General features: G+C 43.8%; 2 protein-coding genes across 3 annotated transcripts in view; both read right to left on the minus strand.

Moving 5' to 3' along the window:
* Positions 1–9,467, minus strand: part of LOC135243963 (ras and Rab interactor 2-like) — a 55,090-nt gene extending 45,623 nt beyond the window's left edge. Inside the window, exon 1 of one of the 2 annotated variants that reach the window (XM_064316132.1) lies at positions 9,184–9,467. The gene's annotated coding sequence lies outside the window, so the exon portion shown is untranslated. The remainder of the gene's footprint in view (positions 1–9,183) is intronic. The other variant, XM_064316127.1, reaches the window with a different exon arrangement.
* A 2,196-nt stretch (positions 9,468–11,663) lies between these two features.
* Positions 11,664–19,923, minus strand: part of LOC135243979 (sodium/potassium/calcium exchanger 3-like) — a 62,248-nt gene continuing 53,988 nt past the window's right edge. The window contains exons 17-18 of the mRNA XM_064316141.1: positions 19,212–19,277; positions 11,664–18,788 (exon numbers count right to left, since the gene is read on the minus strand). Coding sequence (XP_064172211.1) covers positions 18,636–18,788; positions 19,212–19,277 — 219 coding nt within the window. The 3' untranslated portion in view covers positions 11,664–18,635. The remainder of the gene's footprint in view (positions 18,789–19,211; positions 19,278–19,923) is intronic.

Below are 19,923 nucleotides of genomic sequence, written 5' to 3' on the forward strand. Positions count from 1 at the left end.
GCCCCAGATGCACTCGGCCTAATTAAATTAAACACGGCTTCTCTCAGATGACATTGTGCAGAACAAAGGAATGAACCAAAACAGCACAGAGTCGTGCAGAGAGCTCTTTAGGACCCAAACCCAAACAGCACAGAGCTCTTTAGGACCCAAACCCAAACAGCACAGAGCTCTTTAGGACCCAAACCCAAACAGCACAGAGATCTTTAGGACGCAAACCCAAACAGCACAGAGCTCTTTAGGACCCAAACCCAAACAGCACAGAGATCTTTAGGACCCAAACCCAAACAGCACAGACCTCTTTAGGACGCAAACCCAAACAGCACAGAGTCGTGCACAGAGCTCCTGAAGACGCAGACTCATTGTAACAGGCACCAGGATGACTGCAGCCCTGCCGGTAGCGCCTGGTGAACAGCCAGTTCGGACGCAGGAAACCAGAGCGACCACTTCCTGGCAGACGCGGTGATATCGTTTACGGGTCGGTCTGGCGGCGGCGCGACCTCGGCCTCTCGCTGAACCCCGCTCACCGACGGCCCGCGATCCAGAGCGAACCCCGTTCCTAAAATACCGCCAACCGCCCGCCACTTCACCCCGCCACTCAGCTGTCCCAAACGGCTCGGCTAATCTCAGCAGCAGGTCCGCTCGGAAACGGCCAAAGCCACGTTGACAGAATCGTCCGAATCGTTTACAGAGGAACGGGTCCGGCTCCACACAGACCGACGCTCCCCCTGCACGGACGCAGGTGAGCGTGGTGCGGACGCAGGTGAGCGTGGTGCGGGTGCTAGCTGACGGGTGCAGACCAGCCAGCGGGGGGGCCCAGGTGTGAAGAAGTATCCGGTTGCAACGGAAGCCCAGTTTGATGTGACTGACAGGAAACAGCGCCGCATGGTGCTACGCTAATGGGCTACACTGACCTCAGAGCCGTGACCAGCTGGTACTACACAGCATGTTTGCTCGCGGCTGACTCTCTGACACCACATCAGTTGACTGCACTGTTAATCGCCACAATCTCCAGTCAAGCTCAGGCTGATATTTGATAATGCGGGGTTATTTTGCATCTACTTGTCCCTTGCAATATAGACGGAACAAGGAAATTCAGCCAATTCAAATGGCAAGACAATCTGGCCAAAAACCCAGAATTCCCCCCACACCAGGAAGCTCAAACCTCACTATGTATCTGTGAAAGAAAAAAAATGACCATCTATTTATATCAGGAAAGGCATACTATATCCATTGCTGGAATTGCAGACCTTGAACACAGAACTACCAGAGCAGAACCTTAAGTTTAACATTCATCATTAATTTACTCTACAGCATGCGAAATGCGAACCAACCAGATCCTTAAAAAACAGTGGATTCCTGCACGATTATACCATTTAGCAGGTGGCTGCAGAACACATTTAGAGAAGCAGACCGTTCCCGGTCTAAAGCAGAGTATTTTTGCCAAGCTCAACTCCAGGGGGAAAAACTGGCAAAACTGCACCGGGGGGGTGGGGGGTGGGGGGGGGGAGGAGAGACGAAATTCCAAGACAGCTACGTTTTCACAAAGCTGTGTTCCTGGGGCCATCTGTCCAGGGTTTCAGCTAAAGCGCTTTCAAATGGTGCTACCGGCTGGCCAAGAGCACGACAAACTCCATTGCTGCAAGTTTACAGCAGCAAAAAAAAAAAAAAAAAAAAAACCTGTTCAATAGGGGTCGGTTTTCAAAAGCTCCAAAAAATGTGACTGCTCCGATAAGGCCGAAGTTAACCCTCTTCCAGCTCACAGCCGTGGGGAAATACCCTCAGCAAGCACCCGCTGCGGTCCGGGCATTCTTCTCCGCATTCTCCGTGATTGTCAAAGTTTTGAGGTAATCTTCTAAATGATAAGAATTACAGGAGCTCTGCACGCTATTTAAACAGGGAGGGAGGGAGGGAGGGGGGTGAGGAGAGAGGTGCACAGACCAGACGCTGGGTTAAGTGACACAAAAAGACTGTTTGGGGCTGGGAAAGCAATTGACTGCTGGCCGTGTCCACAGGGGAAGTACAGCTCTATCTTTGGAAGGCTGTAGCTGACCACAAAGCCATTACCCCCCCCCCCAACCCCCTTCCTCTGTTCTACTTTACCCAGACTGCCCAACCCGCCCCACTCCCTTCCACTGTTATACTTTACCCATAACCCCCCACTCCCTTCCACAGTTATACTTTACCCATAACCCCCACTCCCTTCCACAGTTATACTACATAACCCCACTCCTTCCACAGTTTCTTACCATACCCCCACTCCCTTCCACGTTATACTTTACCCATACCCCCCACTCCCTTCCACAGTTCTCCTTTACCCATACCCCCCACTCCCTTCCACTGTTATACTTTACCCATAACCCCCAACTCCCTTCCACTTTACCCAGACATCCCCCCCGACTCCCGACCTCACGGAGGGTCTGGCGCCGCACAGTGCCACTTTAAAACACACTGGGGTCCTGCCGAGGCTCTCCGAGCCGTCTTCACCACTGCCCAACGGGGACACGGACAGAGATGGTAAGAGCTCACCAGGCCAGGCTCCAGGTTCCCATGGCAAAGTTCCTGCCCATGGTTCCCACAGACCTGTGCTCCTGTGTCTGCCCAAACCAAAGCCTCCTCTCTCCCCTCAACTGAAACATTCCGCTATCAAAGCAACCTTGCCTCCATAATAGCCTTCAGGCCGTATCCGTACAACAACCTTTGTTCAGTTCCCTTTCAGTACTGTACCCTTCCAGGAAAACAGACGGCTTAGGGAGCCCTGAAAGAGAGGAGTGTGGCTCAAAGGTTGATTAGGGGTTTGTTTTTTCACCTGGCACTCCTCAATGAAAGATCCAGAAATGCTCGATATCACACTGAATGCTTACCTTCCGGTACGGGTGGGGCACCGAGCCGGAGAGACAATGCCACCGCCGGAGATTACCCGCCTGCAGCGACTGATGTCATCGCCTTTCAAACACATCAAAGGTTCAGAACAGTGCCGCAAATTTCAGATTTCAATTACCTCCCACAATAAGTCAACCTTTTGTGTCTTTCCTCAAAACATGATTTACCGATGACCTGCTTGGCATCAGCACGGTATCAATATACAAGCGTGCGAGAATGCCTCCGTGACTCATTCGTCATACACGCCCAGTGCGTTTCGAAGCTTGCGGTGGAGCAGACAGCTGTCTAGGTATTCTGCAGCTGACACGGAGAAGCCTGCGAGATCTGAAAATGCTAAATTAATATGTGCAGTGCACGGGACGTTTACTATGAGAGAGCTTAAAAAGCACGCTTTCCAGACCTTTTGAAAAAGTAATAGGCTACGTAATAAACATTCCCATTTTTCTCTTTATGGATTGGCCTATTTTATTTCTTTTTTTTTTTTCCAGAGGGGCCGTCGTCTAACAGTGTGGTGGAGAGGTCTGCCAATGATAAGAGGGTGTGTGGATTCAAAGGGACACAGATGTTACAGTAAAGCACCTCACCTGAAGTGGCCAAGAAATTATACAAGGGCTGCACATAATGACGTATCATATAGCCTAAATGAATCTGCCAACCCAATTTCACCCATAAGAGCCACTCATGGCCCAATTTAATCCCAATTTAACCACTTCTCACCTGTACGCTCATCCACTTAATTTCATTTGAAATTATAGGCCTACCACTTCCTGGGAAAATATTATCCGAAACAAAGAAGCCTGCATGCAGAAGGACTGACAGTACGCATACGGAATGACAGATAGTAGGCCGTCAGCGTGCCCGGTGTGTGGACTGACCCGGCTTAAAACCAAATAAGGGAAAGGAATTCAGACAGTGCCCTCGCCAGTGCTCTTTACAAGTCCTCAGTGTAAGTGACTATGACGGTGATCTCCATTTCTGGTCTTGGCAGATCCGCAGGGTCGGTTGGTTTTTGATTCCGCCTTAATATCAGCTACCAATTCAGACCCAAGAAAACAGGCCAGGTGACCAGGTCGACTGCTTCAAATGATCAATTAAATGCTGAGTAACAATAAAAAACCAGAAGACTCTCCGGCCCACCAGGACCAGGAATGAAGATCAGCGCATTATGCGAAACACCAGTACATTCACCCACCTGACCTTGCCTTGCTGTCTTGCTAGCATCATTGAGAGATTAAGCCTCAGATGGTCCACAGCAATAAGCAGAGTATTTCCCACAATTCTCTCTGTGAGAGCAGTCCTCACCCTGCCAGACCAGAGGGGTCATCTGGCTTCAATGCCAAACATGAAACAAATAACTATCGGTAGGCCCTTCCTGCTCCGTAAACACAGACCTTTGCTTTTATTACATTGCCGTTTCCTTCATAAAATACCATTTGGGTGACTCGTCCGGTTTCGTAAACAATGTGAAGCTATGCTGGAGGCACCAGCAATCACAGTGGCTCCACGGTGAACCTTCTCCTTCAATGAAAACAACGCTGTTGCTTCAGCCAAGTAGACCATAATAAAAAATATCTTACTTCAGCAGTTTCTAAAGAAGAGTCTGCAGGAACTGACTCTCCGTCCTTCTCTTCAATTGAAGGGAATAAACACAAAGAGGATAAGGAAATGTAAATGTGGGGCTGAGTCATATAAGCTCACAGATGACCTGGAAGACGGAGACGTCGGCTTTGTTCTGTACAGTTTCATCCCAAGAAAACAAAGCAGGAACCATAATTCCTTCAGCGAGGCCTCTGGCCCAACTTGAGAAAACAACGCCTATATTTGGCAGCGCTCGCCACAATCCAGGCCAACTGCCCTAGTTTCTCAACACGAGCCCTCAAAGAAACACTGTGAAGAGCCCTTAATCCCCAGAACGTCGGCAACGACTGGCAGATTTTGTGCAGCAGTCTCCGAATTCTTTCGCCAACATTTTGCCAAAACATATGGCCCTACTTCCGCATTGCTCGGTACAGCAAAATCTTCATCTCAATCATGCGTGCGCACAACCCAGATCCAGTTTGGGTCACAAAAAAAAAAGAAAAAAAAAAGAAAAACACAACTCCAGGCCAAGACCAGAAAAATGCAACGGAGCAGCCGTCCCATTACAAACCGAAGGGAGGGACTCCTCTTCCGTCCCAATTTATCAGCTAACATCCTCCAACCAGCCTGGAAACACTCTGGGATCTCTCACACAAAACTTCGTCCAAACTACACGAACCAGGAACCGCACGCACGTTACCGCCACAGTCTGCCGTTACAAGTCCCGCGAATCGTCGAATGTCTTCCTCTACGATCCTCTACGGTTTCAATAACGAAAGCAGCTTCGTTCACTGGAAAAACGCGTGTAGGCACAGAGACAGTTGAGTAAGGAAGAGCTGTGAGGTGAATCGCTTCCCAGAAAGGAGACCGCGGGCTTCTTCGACCGCTCAGACAAACAGGTCGTCCCGACAGGGAAGATATTAACCGACACAGAGGGGGAAAAACACGGCAGGAATGTGCAGTCGTTCCATTAAGACGCGTGCCAGACACGGCCCGTCACTCAGCGCCGCCGAGCGAGAAACAATTTTGGAAAGATTCCCACGGTGGGACGTCCCACAGAAAAGTGAGGCCGTACATCCCGCCCACAGTTCTGGTCAGGATGGGGCCACTGGCCAAGAGCCTGGAATCCAACGTCGATAGGCTACAACCTGTCCATTTCATTTGGAGAGGGGCACACCTCTGTCTCAAGGACAAGGTCAAAGGTGAGACCAAAAGGGCACCAGTGGCACTGGAGTTCTTTGCCCCGGGTCCAGGTTTTTAACCACACCTCACAGTGCTCCTCCTCCACTGGATGGCAACTGGCAGAGCTTTAAAAACAAAACAGCTGGTAGCATTTTCCAGCCGAGGACACAGCCTGGCTTTGAATTAAAAAATAAAAAAAACTCCATTACTCCCAATAATGACCCGCCAGCTTTTGTCCACTTCTGAAATTCCTATCCTCTGACTGCACTGCTTTGCAAGAGGATAATTCTGAGGCTTTTTCTACTTAACCTGTCTCCTTGGCCGAGACTAATCTCTTTCACAGATTCCTGAGCTTTCCTGGAAAACTGGCCAGGGAACTGTTGACAAACATTTAGTGAGATCCTTCTGATATCAGGACCCGTCCGAAAGAATATGGCAGTGTGCTGGAGTGGATTCGAACACGTCTGTTTTGTCCATTCTTCTGTTTCAGTGATTTGGAAAGGGTGCCTGAAACTGGCTTTGAAAAACAGAGTGCGTTTGAGCAGTAGAAAAGGAAAATACAGCAATGGGACAAGAGAAAATATACAACTACTTGGGACATGGAGCATGTAAAATGCAAGAAATGTCTGTAGAAATATTTATGGTACAGAATAACAAACTAGCAAATGCGTTACGAATGGCAGTTACGAATGAATGCCAATTGATACAAATTTGTGTATGTAGGCTACAACTTAACTCGGTACAATCACTAATGTGTATATAAGCAGAAATGAGCAACACGAGAAATCATTGAGCCGTCTTCAGCGATGTGCTTCGCAGAGAAGGTTTTAAATGTTATAAGGTCCATATGGACGGTTCGGGACTCGCCTTTCAGAAATAAAGACCATATGGAGGATTCCGGACTCGCCTTGTAAAAGGGGCGAGCGGCGGCGGCGGAGAGCCCGCGAAAAACAGCGCGAGCGCTGGCGACGCGGCGGAGAGCTCCCGGGCGCACTCCCCGTTCCCCGAGCTCCGGCCCACAAAGCGCGCGGAACGACGCCGGTGGCGGCTTGCTCTCGAGAAAAAAACGGTTCGCGCCGCGGAAGAAGTAGTCACGCCAAGACGCGCGCGTCAGAGGCCGTGCGAAAGGCACGCGAGCACGCGACGGAAAAGTCTGCTTCGCCGACGAGCAGCGCCGAAGAGTCCATCGCAGGCCAATCCCCCCCCGACACCTCCCACCCACCAGGGGGCGACGTGTTCTGTCATCGTTGCTAACCGCACACGGGACAGTCTGACCTTCAAAACGTCAAACGCAGTCCAAATAGCAACGACTGTTTTGACAATTGTGCTCTTCCTCACCATCAACATTAAATGGACGGTTAGTAAAAACTTGGAAACTTTTTCCAAAATATTTGGTTGCGACAAAAGAGAAACAAAGCCAGACGCAGTCAAACACTTGGGCCAATGGGAACCATAAAAACGCTCATCAACAGGCTGTTTAGGTACCACCTCTGCCAGAAACCAAATGCCAAAAAAGTAGTCCTGTGCTTTATCACTGCAATTACAAATCTTCATCCCTTTCACTATTCAAGATAAAATCTGACTTAAGAATGCTACGGCTGGCAAGTCAAACTGATATAAACTGCAAACGGCTAATTTGTTCCCTCCTGATATTCTTCATAGCCTGATAGGAAGAGAGACAGCCACTAGTACACACTGGCCACTGTAGAGGTCGGGGCATTAAGAAAACATCTGGTGTTTTGCAATTCGGCCAAAGCCTGTAGCTGTAAATCAAGGGAGGATGCTGACCGCTCTTCACACTACCGCATCTACGTTGATCCCGTCTTCTCGTGACGACTGTAATTAGAGCGGACTGTGGATTCCGTTGGCTGAGTCACCAGCCCGACCAAGGCGAGCCAGAGGCACAGAATCAGGGATTGGACGAGAGCCAACTGACTTCAGAGGAAGCCCCAGCTTCAATTTAATTAAACTTATGAACGAGGTGCTCTCTAATTGCCTCATTTTATAGGTCCCGGCTTAATTTCAAGTCTTCTTTCGGAGCCAAGCCCAATGTGGGGGATTGTGGCGATTTCACCAGCACACTTAAGCTACTTCACATCACTGCCCTTTAAGTCAACCACATAAGTCTCGTATTTGATCCAAAAGACACTTGCTGACTTGGTTTGGCTGCGCAAACCACAGGCTTTCGTTGCTTAAATTAGGTTTTATTGTTTGAATTTGGCGGTGGTTGGTCATATCAGGTGGATCATTCCTTTAGTATAAAGTGCTGTAGTGTTTTGTAAGTTTAGCTTAATACTGCAATTCCCCATATGTGTCCCCGTTTCTGCAATATTAAAATCAAATTCTCTCAATATTGCTGTTGACAGACAGCCCATACCTAAAATAACATGTCCTATTATTTGCCTTTTCTGCCTGCCAACTTGAGTGGATACGGTGACACGATACGCCCTGCGGGTGTACAGAAAGCAAAAGCATATACGATTTCTTGAGTAGTTGTATTTTAAAACGAAATGCGCCCAAAAAAGAAGTAAAAAGCTACAGTCACATATCACGTTCCAAAACAATTGTCAGAATTGTAGCTATACGTAGCCTATACAACAGCTTATAGTCAGCCAACTAATAATTTATGGCAAACAGATAAACAAATAAATAATCTGAACAGTTGACCTACTGGCTAAATGTCTTTTGTTTGTCCTCTATAAACTGACTACTTTAAGCCATGTTGACACATTCTCGTCCCGATAGAAGATGGTATCACAAGCAACTTGGCACAGACAGATGTTCGCGCAAGTTAGTAAACTATCTGAGCTCGTAGGCACTTTTCATAATTAAAGTTTATAAATCAGATCTCCGTTTGAGCAAAACACAGTTAGGTAACTGCATGCTGCAGACAAAGCTCAGCAGCCAGAAAACAACGTTAAGCACTGCTGAATAAAACAAACATCGGAATAATCGTTGTGATCCACGTATAATTAACAGCGGTGTTCCACTTAATCACTGATAACTTAACGTTTGCTACATCTGGCTCCTGTTAAGCTGACAAACGTTAAAATTCCCGATCACACTATTATTATCATTGTTACCTTTCTCTCTAGCCTGGTTAGCGGAATAACTAGTGGAAGCCAGCTATCTCATTTTCTTTTCGGACAGCTGTTTCCTGTTGTTGGAGAACTAGTCTAAACCTACATTTCCAGACAAAGCTTTGCTAAGTTTCCTAACACTGTATCGATAACATCGACACACGGCGCTATTCAGGAGCAAGAATTAGTGAAACTCTTGTGCACGATTAACTAGTCTATGTAATCGCTGACAATTTGCTAACTAGCTAGCTACCAATGATAGCTTTCTAGTTCTGTATGCAGGTCAGGTCGCTGAGTTCTCGAGAAAGAAGATAGACCCACGGTCAGTAGGCGAGTCGAACTACAAAGCCAAAAAAATGAACACATACAGATAGCAAATTTAAAGTCCAATGGAGTTGTATCTAGGCAACGATCCAGCCGTACACTTTAAAATTTAAGCTAAACTGTAATAAAGAAAACTAACCTGATGGTGTTCTGTTCCAATGTGATGGGACCCCCTCGTTATGACAACAAAACTTCGAAGGATCCCGTTCCCAATACTTGTATGTGCAGATCGCGACCTTGCCGTTTCAAAAATAACACTTACTGTTGCTAGCTATAGTTTTCTATTACTGAGCTCCGTAGTCGCATTCTTGATGGAAGAAAGTACTTCCACCACCGGAATGCCTCCCGCTACACATGCGACCTCCACCGGCTAAAGCAGACTGCTTGGAGAACAAAAGTAAACTGTTCGTACCCGTCACGTGTTTACTCCTGGAATGCGTCTACAGCAGGAGAACTTGATCATCCTCATATTTAATGTTACCTGTAACATCTCGTCCTCCAGAATATTAGATCGCATTTCCTTAGCAAATATTTTCTTCTCCACTTGCAAATAATATAAGGGTTCGCTGTAGCTACACTTAAAAAACCATTTCACATGTAATTTTTCAACGTTATCAACTCGTCGTCCCGCGTCAGTAATGGACAATAGCCTATTCAAATTTGTAAGTAGGTCAAACAAGGACAGGAAATATATTTTATATATATTAAATGCCTTTAACTATACTGAACTCCTACACAATTCATGGGTTTCTAGATTTTGGGCGATTACTGTTGCAGTGAATAACTTTTTTTTTTTTTTTTTAAATGATACATATCACATAGGACTTCCAAAATGGGGTTTAAAACAGGAAATTGCAGCATTTTGTTTTAAAAACATGGAGGCTGGCTGGCTTTTTTTTTTTTCAATTTTATTTAGTGGTCAGATGGAGACAGAAAAAAAGACAATAGAATAAAACAATAGGCCTACATAGTATTTATAAGTAAACCCTGATGTCACATCAGCCTTGCTGTTTAGATAACCATCTTCACTCACTCACACCATTCACAGATTTAAATGTGTTAAAATGATCTATTCAAGCAATATAGTATTTAAATGGCTGGTTTTATTATTATTTTATTTATTTATTTTTTTTAACTACTATGGGTGAGCAATCATTATTTATTTTCCAGTCCGTGCTGATGTGTGCCCTTCAGTCTTCGGTCACCGATTTTAGGGATATCAGTTATTCTGAGGGTTTGGCGTCAGATTTCTACCTCTCTGCCTGCCAGCCGCACATCACCGCCATTTCTTTATCACATCTGCAAGCCGTTTGTGTGTGGTGTCCTTTCCAACCAGATTATTCTTCCTCAAAGCCCCTGGAAATAGACACAGTTCCATAAATATCACTTCCCCCCTTAACATTTCCTCTGCCCCGTCATTTTCTTTCCAAAGTCATGCTTCACTCTCCGCCAAAAAGTACATATACTGTTCATACCTCGAGCTTAATCTGAACTGAACTGTTCTGTGTTTTTGCGTAACACATTGCAATAGATGAGGTTTATAAAATATGCACTTATTTTTGTTCTACGTTACTATGAACTATGCTCTGGCCATAGCGGACTCATATGAACTCTGCTAAATGAACTCTGTGTTTTGATTTAACAATGCACATTTTACGGTGCAGTCTGGTGAACATTCTGGTCGTTTACCCACTTCGCCCTTGTTGTGATGCTGCGTGGTTTGGTTCGTCCTGCAGCGTCCAGACTCTGGTTCACTCATCCGAGTCACGGAGGTCCTGCGATACAGCGGCCCTGGTCTCCTGCGTGACTCTCCTGAGTTGATTTCATACTGAACGTGTTGCTGTGTGTAACCCTTCGATCAAAATCGCAGAGCCACAGGTTGCTTTGCAGGTAGGCACAGGTGGGTAGATCACACAAACAAGACCAGGTTAAAACCTACTATATGGCCGGACCTGACACACGTGATCCGGCCGACTGGTGGCGTGACTTCATAACTCGGCCGAACCAATGGTGTAACTTCATCACTCACTCAGTCACTCACTCAGTCAGTCACAGACGTTCGCGGTTTGTAGGGCTGGTCCCGCTGTTGCGGTCCAGCCAATAACAAGCGCAGATGGCACGCTGCATGTGGAATGCACGTGGGCAAACACACATTGCCCGTGTATGCATTTGAAATACCGCACATTCTTCTACAGTCCCCTCTCGCCGCCTGCCACCAGGCTTCAGACAGTCTCCAGCTCAAACGTGTATATATTTTTTTATCACTTACCATGGAAATGTGTGCTGAATGTGGACAGCATCTTTCTGATTGGCTACTTTACCCCAAGCCCACGTGCCCCCTACCTGCCTATATAAGGCTTCTTCACGTCTTCAGGGTACCTGGCTGATCCTGAGTTGATGCCACTCTAAGCAGATGCATTATTCAGCTTTTTCACTCCTAAGAGCTGTTAACTGCACAGCATATATATGCATATTGTTAATTTGTATATTGTACATAGCATAGCATTTAGAAAAAGCCATGGTTGTCAATGTCTTGTCTTTAATGATGTGCACCATTCCATTCCAACCCAATTCACTCATTTGTCCTTGCCTGAATGAGCTTCACCAGAACACAGTGAGTCGGTATGTAAATCAGTTTATTGCCAGAAGACCTCTGAGAATGCATTGTGTCATCCCCCTCTCCCCAACAGCACTGAGAGACAAAAAAAAACATCAGGAGTCTTCAAGAAAATGAAGATTCACAAACGATTAATATTTTAACAATATAATATTTTTCACAGTTGCAAGGAAACATATTAGTAAAATGACCTTCTCCAAATGATATATATATATCAAACCTTCTTACGTCCATCTACTCCTCTATTGCACTATATATCTCTACAATATACATCATACAAACTCTGTATGCTGTCCTGAAGTTCTTCAACTATATAGTACACACAAAGATCTTAAAATGATCATTGCTTCTACCAGAGCAATATATGTGGTTTTTTCTGTTTAATTTTTTTCTGAGGGGCCATAAAAATTCAAAAATTGTTTGTTAAACGCAAGTCCCCAAAAGAGTGTTTTCTTGAAGGTATTCTATTGCGCACCTTCTACTGTAGTGTAGTATGTTTATATAACCTCAATATAAAAGAATAAATTCCTTAATGGAAAAAACAACTTCTTTAATTCATGTAAACTGGTCACTGTTTGTATGTAAGTAAATTGGTAGATGCTAACAGTATTGCTTGAACTCCATTCTAAGGATACCATTCAAGGTCACTGTTGGAGTGGAGTTAAGTCTTTTTTTTTCGAGGTGTTTTTTCTTTTCTTCTTTCTTCAGTATAGTTTTGACATCTTTGCTTGTCACTGTTTTTGAAAGGTGAACTGTCTATGACTATTCTAAGACCTCTGGAGAAATTGTTCTTCACAATGTACCTTTTGTCAGTTTTGTATTAGAACCTGGATTGCCCCTTGGCAGAAATGCTTTATCTTCTCCTCCACAATAAATAACTTCATGGCAAAAATAGGAACCAACCTGAACTGTGCTGTTTTATTCTCCTCCTCCCCCCCCCAAACCAAATGATATTACTCTTCCATATTAATACTTAAATTCTAATCCTAAAACCTAAAAAAAAAAATAGCAATAAAAAACAAGAACATCATCACATATTTTATCCATGTGACATACAGAACAATTTTCAATGAACCAAAACATATTTACAAGTTAATAAATGTATTAACAATACATGCTTGATCACATAAAAAAAAGTTAAAACACACAATACTGTGCATTGTACTAATAGAAGACAATTCTCAATCCATGTTGCTATTTGGCTAAGGCCAAAGCTTTTAGGAAAAAAAACAACAACAACATATTACAGGCGCCCTAGGTTTTTACCTTTTCAGTTTTCTCTTTCCTTCCTAAAGAAGAATAGATTATTTACACATTTTTAGTGAAGTCTGACCAGAAAACATGCTTCTGCATTCTGTTCATTATAAATTAACAGTACTTTCCACTTGGCATTTGAATAACCCATAATGCCATACCAGAGGGACGCCATGGCAACTTATTTCAAGGACTATCTGATTGGATAATTGGATAGACGAATCAACAATATCGGTGCTGCTATGAGAAATGTAGCTACCCGAAGATGAGCATTTATTATGTGTGTATGTGTGTGTGTGAGCGCGCGTGTGCGTTTGTGTGTGAATACACACTTGAGAATCAAAGACCTAAGAAAATGTATGGTGGCCATGAACTCACAGCACAGAATGTCGGAAAAACAATTTTATCGTTTAAATTAATTGTGATGCAACTGGTTGACTGGAAATAATACGAACAGTTACGTACACAAAGTTAATTACTCCAGATCTGTTAACAAATTCCTATGTCCCAGTAATTTTTATGCAAGTATTATAGTATTCTGACATGGTTGCAGTTCCAATGGGTTTCACAGTATAATATCCAGTGTTCAACTCTAGCAGTGTCAATTCAACTCTAATAGTGTTGGGGCAAGTGCTATCTGTTAAGAGTTGAAGTAACACTGTTAGAGTTGAACGCACTAAAGTGCATTTTACGCATTACTGCACAGTAGGCAACGGTTCACCTCTATCTGACCTTAAGTAAGGTTGTTTATATTTATTCTTATTGTGGCAAAGTTCAGATTTATAAATGGGAGACCTGAAGAAATCTATTCGGCACATAAGACAAAAAATGCAACAAAAAATGGTTTCAGACTCTTTTTTTCAGGTTTCAGTACTGTGCTACAGATCAGGAACTCTCTGAAATTGCTACACGCCTATGGTAAGTCAGCAAAAATATGAAAATAAACAAACAAACAAAAAAGCAATTGAAAGCATGCTTGATATTATGTCCTGAGGCCACAAGCCATCATCTCTATCAAGTGCTGTTTGACAAAAAATAAATACGTTTTCATATTAAAGTTTCACTCTGTGAGTGAACTGAGGGGTGACCTACCACAACAGACAAACGCAAATGAACTGCATATCTACACAAATAACCAATACTTTTTGTCTATATATTTATAGACACACATACAGACAACATGTCAACTGTTAACATTACAAATTATTCAAAATTTTTTACTAGAACGTGTTTTGCTTTTGACATAAATTCACAGGGGAAAGCTGGTTGCATTAGTAGTAAGGGCCTTACAACCCTGCAGCCCTTTCCCAGAATCTGTAAAAGCTGTAATACGCAGACATGGAGGATCATGCAAACTGCTGCAAAAAACAGTATTAAAGCCACCAAGTGCAAATGTATAGTCTAACTATCACTAGGATCAGGGGCCATGATACTCTTCTCAAATATAATCTAAGGAAAAGGCATAGTATTTAAAGTTGGCATCTGTAAAAAATTTTTTTAACTTTTTACACCTTGTAACTAGTTAGTATAAATAACAATATTAAGAGCAGACATACGTAAATAGAAATAGCCAAAAACTAGATATGCCTGCAGCTGCTGCAAATGTACAGTACTGCAAGTAGGTAAGATCAATCAGAAATGCAGTTTTAGAGGCCTTAGACATTTATCAGAAAAATGATAGAAATATGGGCACTGATACGTGCCTTTGAGTTATTGATTAAAGTTTTGGCTTTGGTATGGTGTGACAATGCTCTGGACAGAAAGAGTATGAATCACACGGTCGAACCTAAAAATTGCTGCATTCAGTGGTTCAAGAACATCGTGTTTGTGTACCATTACCGTAGTGCATGTCTTACCGTACAAAGAATCAGAGGTCTAACCTGTATCAAAATGGCATTATCCAAACCTGTGATTTTGAGCATCAATAATAATCCCATCCACCTCGTACATTTTGATTTTGGCATCCCAACAGCAATCGACCCAACTTCCATTTGGCTTACAATAACAACAAAAACCCTAACCCTAACCGTAACGACACATGAAACCAAGCAGTGGGTCGTAAAGCTTTACATTCATAAAAACACACATCCATCTTTCTCAAAGCATGCTGGGCTATGGCCAAAGAGGAAAAGTGCTTAGTCACAACTGAAGAGGAGAAAGCATTTATAATTTATAGCCCCCCCCCCCCCCCCAAAATAAATCAATTACATCTTACCCTGCTTACAGACACCCCTCTTGTGGACAGCCACCAGAAAGATCTATTCTATTTTGACATTTAGTGATAATCAATACTCCACTGAGAGACTGAAATAATCTTCAGTCCTGCAAAAATGAGGGTATATAACATCATTATGGCATCTTGCAGGTATTATGGATGGTCTGCCAAAATCAATATTAACAGAAAAGAACGACAGAACTTGGGTGTTTGAGAAACCCATTACAGGGGTGGACCCTAATCCAACACACTGAGATAAAAGAACAGCGAGCCGTTCATTTTAACATTCTGAATTTTGACATATAAAACATGTTATACGTGTGCCGTGGCATTTTCTGAGAACAACCTGCAAAAAGTCAAAAGTTCCTTCTCCATAGAGAGAGAGAGGGAGAAAAAAATGTTAATTAGTTTGACAAGAGAAAGTGCAACATCAAAAAAACTGAAAACAAAATATGAATAATTGTTTACAACAAGTTCAAAAATAGACAAATTATAAAAAATATGAATTATTGTCACTTTCATATATAGAGCACTGTAATGTTATCTGCATGCAGCATAATTCTAAAATATATAGCAGAATTATATACATATACATAGGTCGTAGATATTCTGTACCATACAATGAACGCACATAAATCATACTCTTTACATATATGAAAGTGCCAATAATCAGTATATTTTGAAACATAGGCTGTACATTTTGTCATAAATATAAATTTCTACTCTATTAAATTTTTAAATTTCATATTTAACCATATATTGACATTACTACTTTTTCCATATGGGTGACAACAGTTCTATTGTCAACTTGAAAACTGAAACTTTAAAAACACTAAAAAAGAGACAGGCGATAATTATTTCAAAGTACGTTCTACCATTCAGAATAAAACATTTCTAAACGTGTGCATTACAAATTACAAATAGTCATTTCATTATATAAAAACACAACTTTCCCAGCAATACCTTTTTTTAAAGATCAGTTCATTAATTCAATTAAATTTAAATAACATTTAAGATACAATATCAAGAATAACTTACATGTGTCGCTTGGTTTATAGAATAACCTCGTTCAACAGAGATGTGCCGATGGACTATTACATCCGCCAAACAGAACTCGTATTTATAGATCTGCTGTGCAGCAACTACATAGAAACATTACTCATCGTTTATTTGCTAAAATAACTCCTTCTGTATCCAAAAGAGAGGGAAAGATCCAGAATCTCGGTAATGCGAAGGTCCTTAATTCACCGGTTTTATGTCTTTGCTTGTTAACAGGTGAGTCCAGTGCAGTGCTGTGATTTCCATCCGGAGTGACACGTCACACCGCTCTGCTTCCTGGACCAGAGCTCTCTCTAGAAGCCCGTGGAAACTTCCGGAAGGTTCTCCCGTACCCCGTGGCGACCGTCGCGAAGAAAAGGCCAGGGCGCCTTCGTGTGCGCATCTGTCCCCATCCAGGAGGGAAACTGCTAAAGGGGATCCCTTGTGGTACCCATGCCCAAACCCTTCTGCGCATAAGAGAACACAGGCCCCCAGAACACCACCCTCCACCATTTAACAACTGTATTCACCACTCACGAATTACCAGACAACTGGACCTCGTAAGATTACAAGCAAGAAAATGTGCCACTCTGTGTTTTTCAGAGGTTTAAACAATCCTTACGACACAAATACCTGAATAGGCATCACACTTCAAGGATGAACCATCCCAGGAGCGCATAACTTAAATATCAAAATGGCCTCCTGTACTGTGTGCAGAAACAAGGTATTTTGGGGCTACCTCTAAAACGTCCAGACTATGGATCTCCTTACCCAAGGTGGACCTCAGGTGTTGCAGTAAACCCTGCCGTGCTCACCTCAAGGAAAAGAAACTCACAGCCCAGACAAACCCAGGACCCAGGACCCTCCTAGGAAAACCAGTTTACAGAGGTCAGATCTCTGGGGTCATTGCACTGAAATCACCCCATTAAAAAAAAAAAAAAAAAAAAAAAACATCCAATGGAGAGCGAGCCCTTTGCGAAATACGGCTATTAAAATCATTCCCAGCAGTCAAAGTGTGTAGCTACATCTTTTCCTCAGTCACATAATTGCTTGAATAAAAAAAAGAAAATGACAGAGCGATTCACTGTCACGGTCAAGCTGCCACGTGAAGACCGAAAATTCAGGTTGGCATAATAGATCAAAAGGGGTCACTAAACAGGCAAAGGAAGCGTGAAGCAAAGGGTCCCGTTAAAAAAAAAAGAGTCACACAAGAGGCTCTGAATGATAAAGTGACAGTGCGGGACTGAGACTCCAGGGTCCTCTCGTCTTTGGGACAGCTACCGGGCTACCAAATGGTTTTTGGAAAAAATAATTTAAATTCTACTTTAAATTGCACTCAGTAGATCAATAAATAAATAAAGTCTCTAAATGTACAAAGGGCAAATACCATATAATCCATGTGACTTCTAATACTGCTGTACTGCATCTCCATGTTACAACAGGTAGCAGAGACAGGTAGTAGAAGCATTAGGTAATGTGAGTCCAACACTGGAAACTCTACTCTCTCAAATGTCAAAATGATGAGTTGTGCCACATCGTTCAGAAACAAGGCAAAAAAGGCCTATGTTTTCCTTCACTGCAATAAATCCTTGAACAGTGAATTAAATTTAGACAGGGGGGAGAGAGAGAGGTTTCTGTAACACTGGACAAGATTATGGAGGAAGGTCCCGACACACCTGGATTACCTGGGATACACCTGCACAGGTACAACAGGAAGGAGGAGCTTAGTCTGCCCCGAGACAGAAGAAGGATCTGGAGTTAAAACTTCACCCAACTTCACCCACATCATCCCTATCAACAAATATGTACAACAGGTCACCTGTACCTTTCAAATAGTACTAAATGCATCTCTCAATAAATTCCCCAAAAACACGAAACGTGATAATAATAATAATAATAATAATAATAATCCAGTAGAATGTTCCCTTCAGTCCAACTTCTTCTCAGCAAATTAGCAGCCAATAGAACAAAATCTCATTACAAAATATACAATAGTGATATAGGGCTGTAATAAGACAGGTCCATTCATCCTTACAAAATTCCCCAAAAAAAATGTTCCTCTGTTCCAGGGGTACTACCAGGGATTTTGGGCCCCGGTACCCCCATCCCTGCACAATCACGGGACGGCTCTTTCTGGGCCCCTGTCAGTCATGACCAAACGGCGCCCCCGCCCCAAATGGCGCCCCCGCTCTGTTCCCGTCAAGTCAAGCTGGACTCAACGACAACGACCAAAAAAAATGACTTTGCTTGTGTTTCTAACCTGCCTGAGTGTATAACAGATACACCGCCACTTCCCTGTACTCTTCAGCGCCCCCTACAGGCGAAACACAGCCTTTGTTCATATTGCACCGAGGTTAAATAGGAAAAAACAACAAAAAACCTCTGCAAGTGATAATTCAAAATTTTTTTTTTTAAAGAGAGGGGGGAAAACCCCGCACAAGCCGACGCCTTCGTTCCGTGCGACGCGTCAGAGGATCTCGCGGCAGGTGGGCAGGTTGACGAAGGTGAAGACGTTGAACTCGATGAGGATGGAGAAGCAGAGGAAGACGCCGTACATCAGCAGGCAGACGACGCCCAGCCGCCGGTCCAGCACCCACTTATTCAGGTGAACGCCCAGAACCTGGGGGGGGGGGGGGGGGGAGAGGGAAGAGGGAAGAGGAGGGAGGGAAGAGTGGGGGAAAGGGGGCGGGGAGAGGAGAGAGGGAAGAGAGGGGGATTGGGGAGAATGGGAGAGAGAGGAAAAGCATGGGATGGGGGAGAAGAAGAGAGAGGGAGGAGTGGAGGATAGGGGAAGGGGCGAGAGAGGAACAAAAGGGGATGGGGGAGAAGACGAGAAAAACAGGCCACCCAGGTTGGTACCACATGTATCTATCCACATGTGTCTATTTGTGCACATCCCTTTCTGTATTAGGTCACTAGTGCTGATTTAAAAGAATAACACTGGGCTAAAAAAAGGACAGGAATTTGGCCATGTGGCAGATAGTCTAGTAGCACACTACGAACTCCAGCCGGATGGGAGAGGACTGCTTCCGTCAGCACTTACTGTGAGGAACACGGAGGCCAGCAGCAGACCCACAGAGAACACCAATCCTCTGCTGTTCAGGTGTATCTGTAAGGGGGGGGGGGAGACAGAAGGCCCCTCGTTCAGACATGTTCCAATAGACCCCCCCACCCCCGCCCTGCCCCCCCATCACCACCGGGTGAGGCAGACGTCCGTCAAGTCCACACACGGCGCTGAAAAGGGATTGCTCCGTCCACAAACAAGCGAAGCGCACAACTTCTGAAAGGAATTTCCAAATTCGGTCGACGGACACGAGACTGAAAGGCATTCCAGCGCAAAGCTGCGCTTCTGTGGAAACTTCCTGTCTAGAGCACCATGTGACTGAGGACAAGGTGTGTCAACGCGGGACGTTTATTTAAAGTAATGAAGACCTTCCAGCAGGTGTGTTTTACAGCTGAGTGATTTCCATGTGCTGATAAGTGTACTTTACAGAAAGCAGCAGTTAAGGCAATGCATAGCATTAGACCCACACCCATGAGTGCACTCAAATACTGCAAAATAATTCTACTCCAAAAAAATAGTAAATTCAGACATAACACTGTAACAACAGAATTAATCTGATAAAAACTAAATATTACTTTAGTTTAAGACCATGTGCTATCAACATCACCATTTTTTCAAGTTATATTTTTGCAAATGCTATAATACTAAGCCTATTTTTTTTCTCATTTTACGTTTTTTATTAGTTTTTATT

The sequence above is a fragment of the Anguilla rostrata genome, chromosome 2, assembly GCF_018555375.3.
Source record: "Anguilla rostrata isolate EN2019 chromosome 2, ASM1855537v3, whole genome shotgun sequence".
Classification (NCBI taxonomy): domain Eukaryota; kingdom Metazoa; phylum Chordata; class Actinopteri; order Anguilliformes; family Anguillidae; genus Anguilla; species Anguilla rostrata.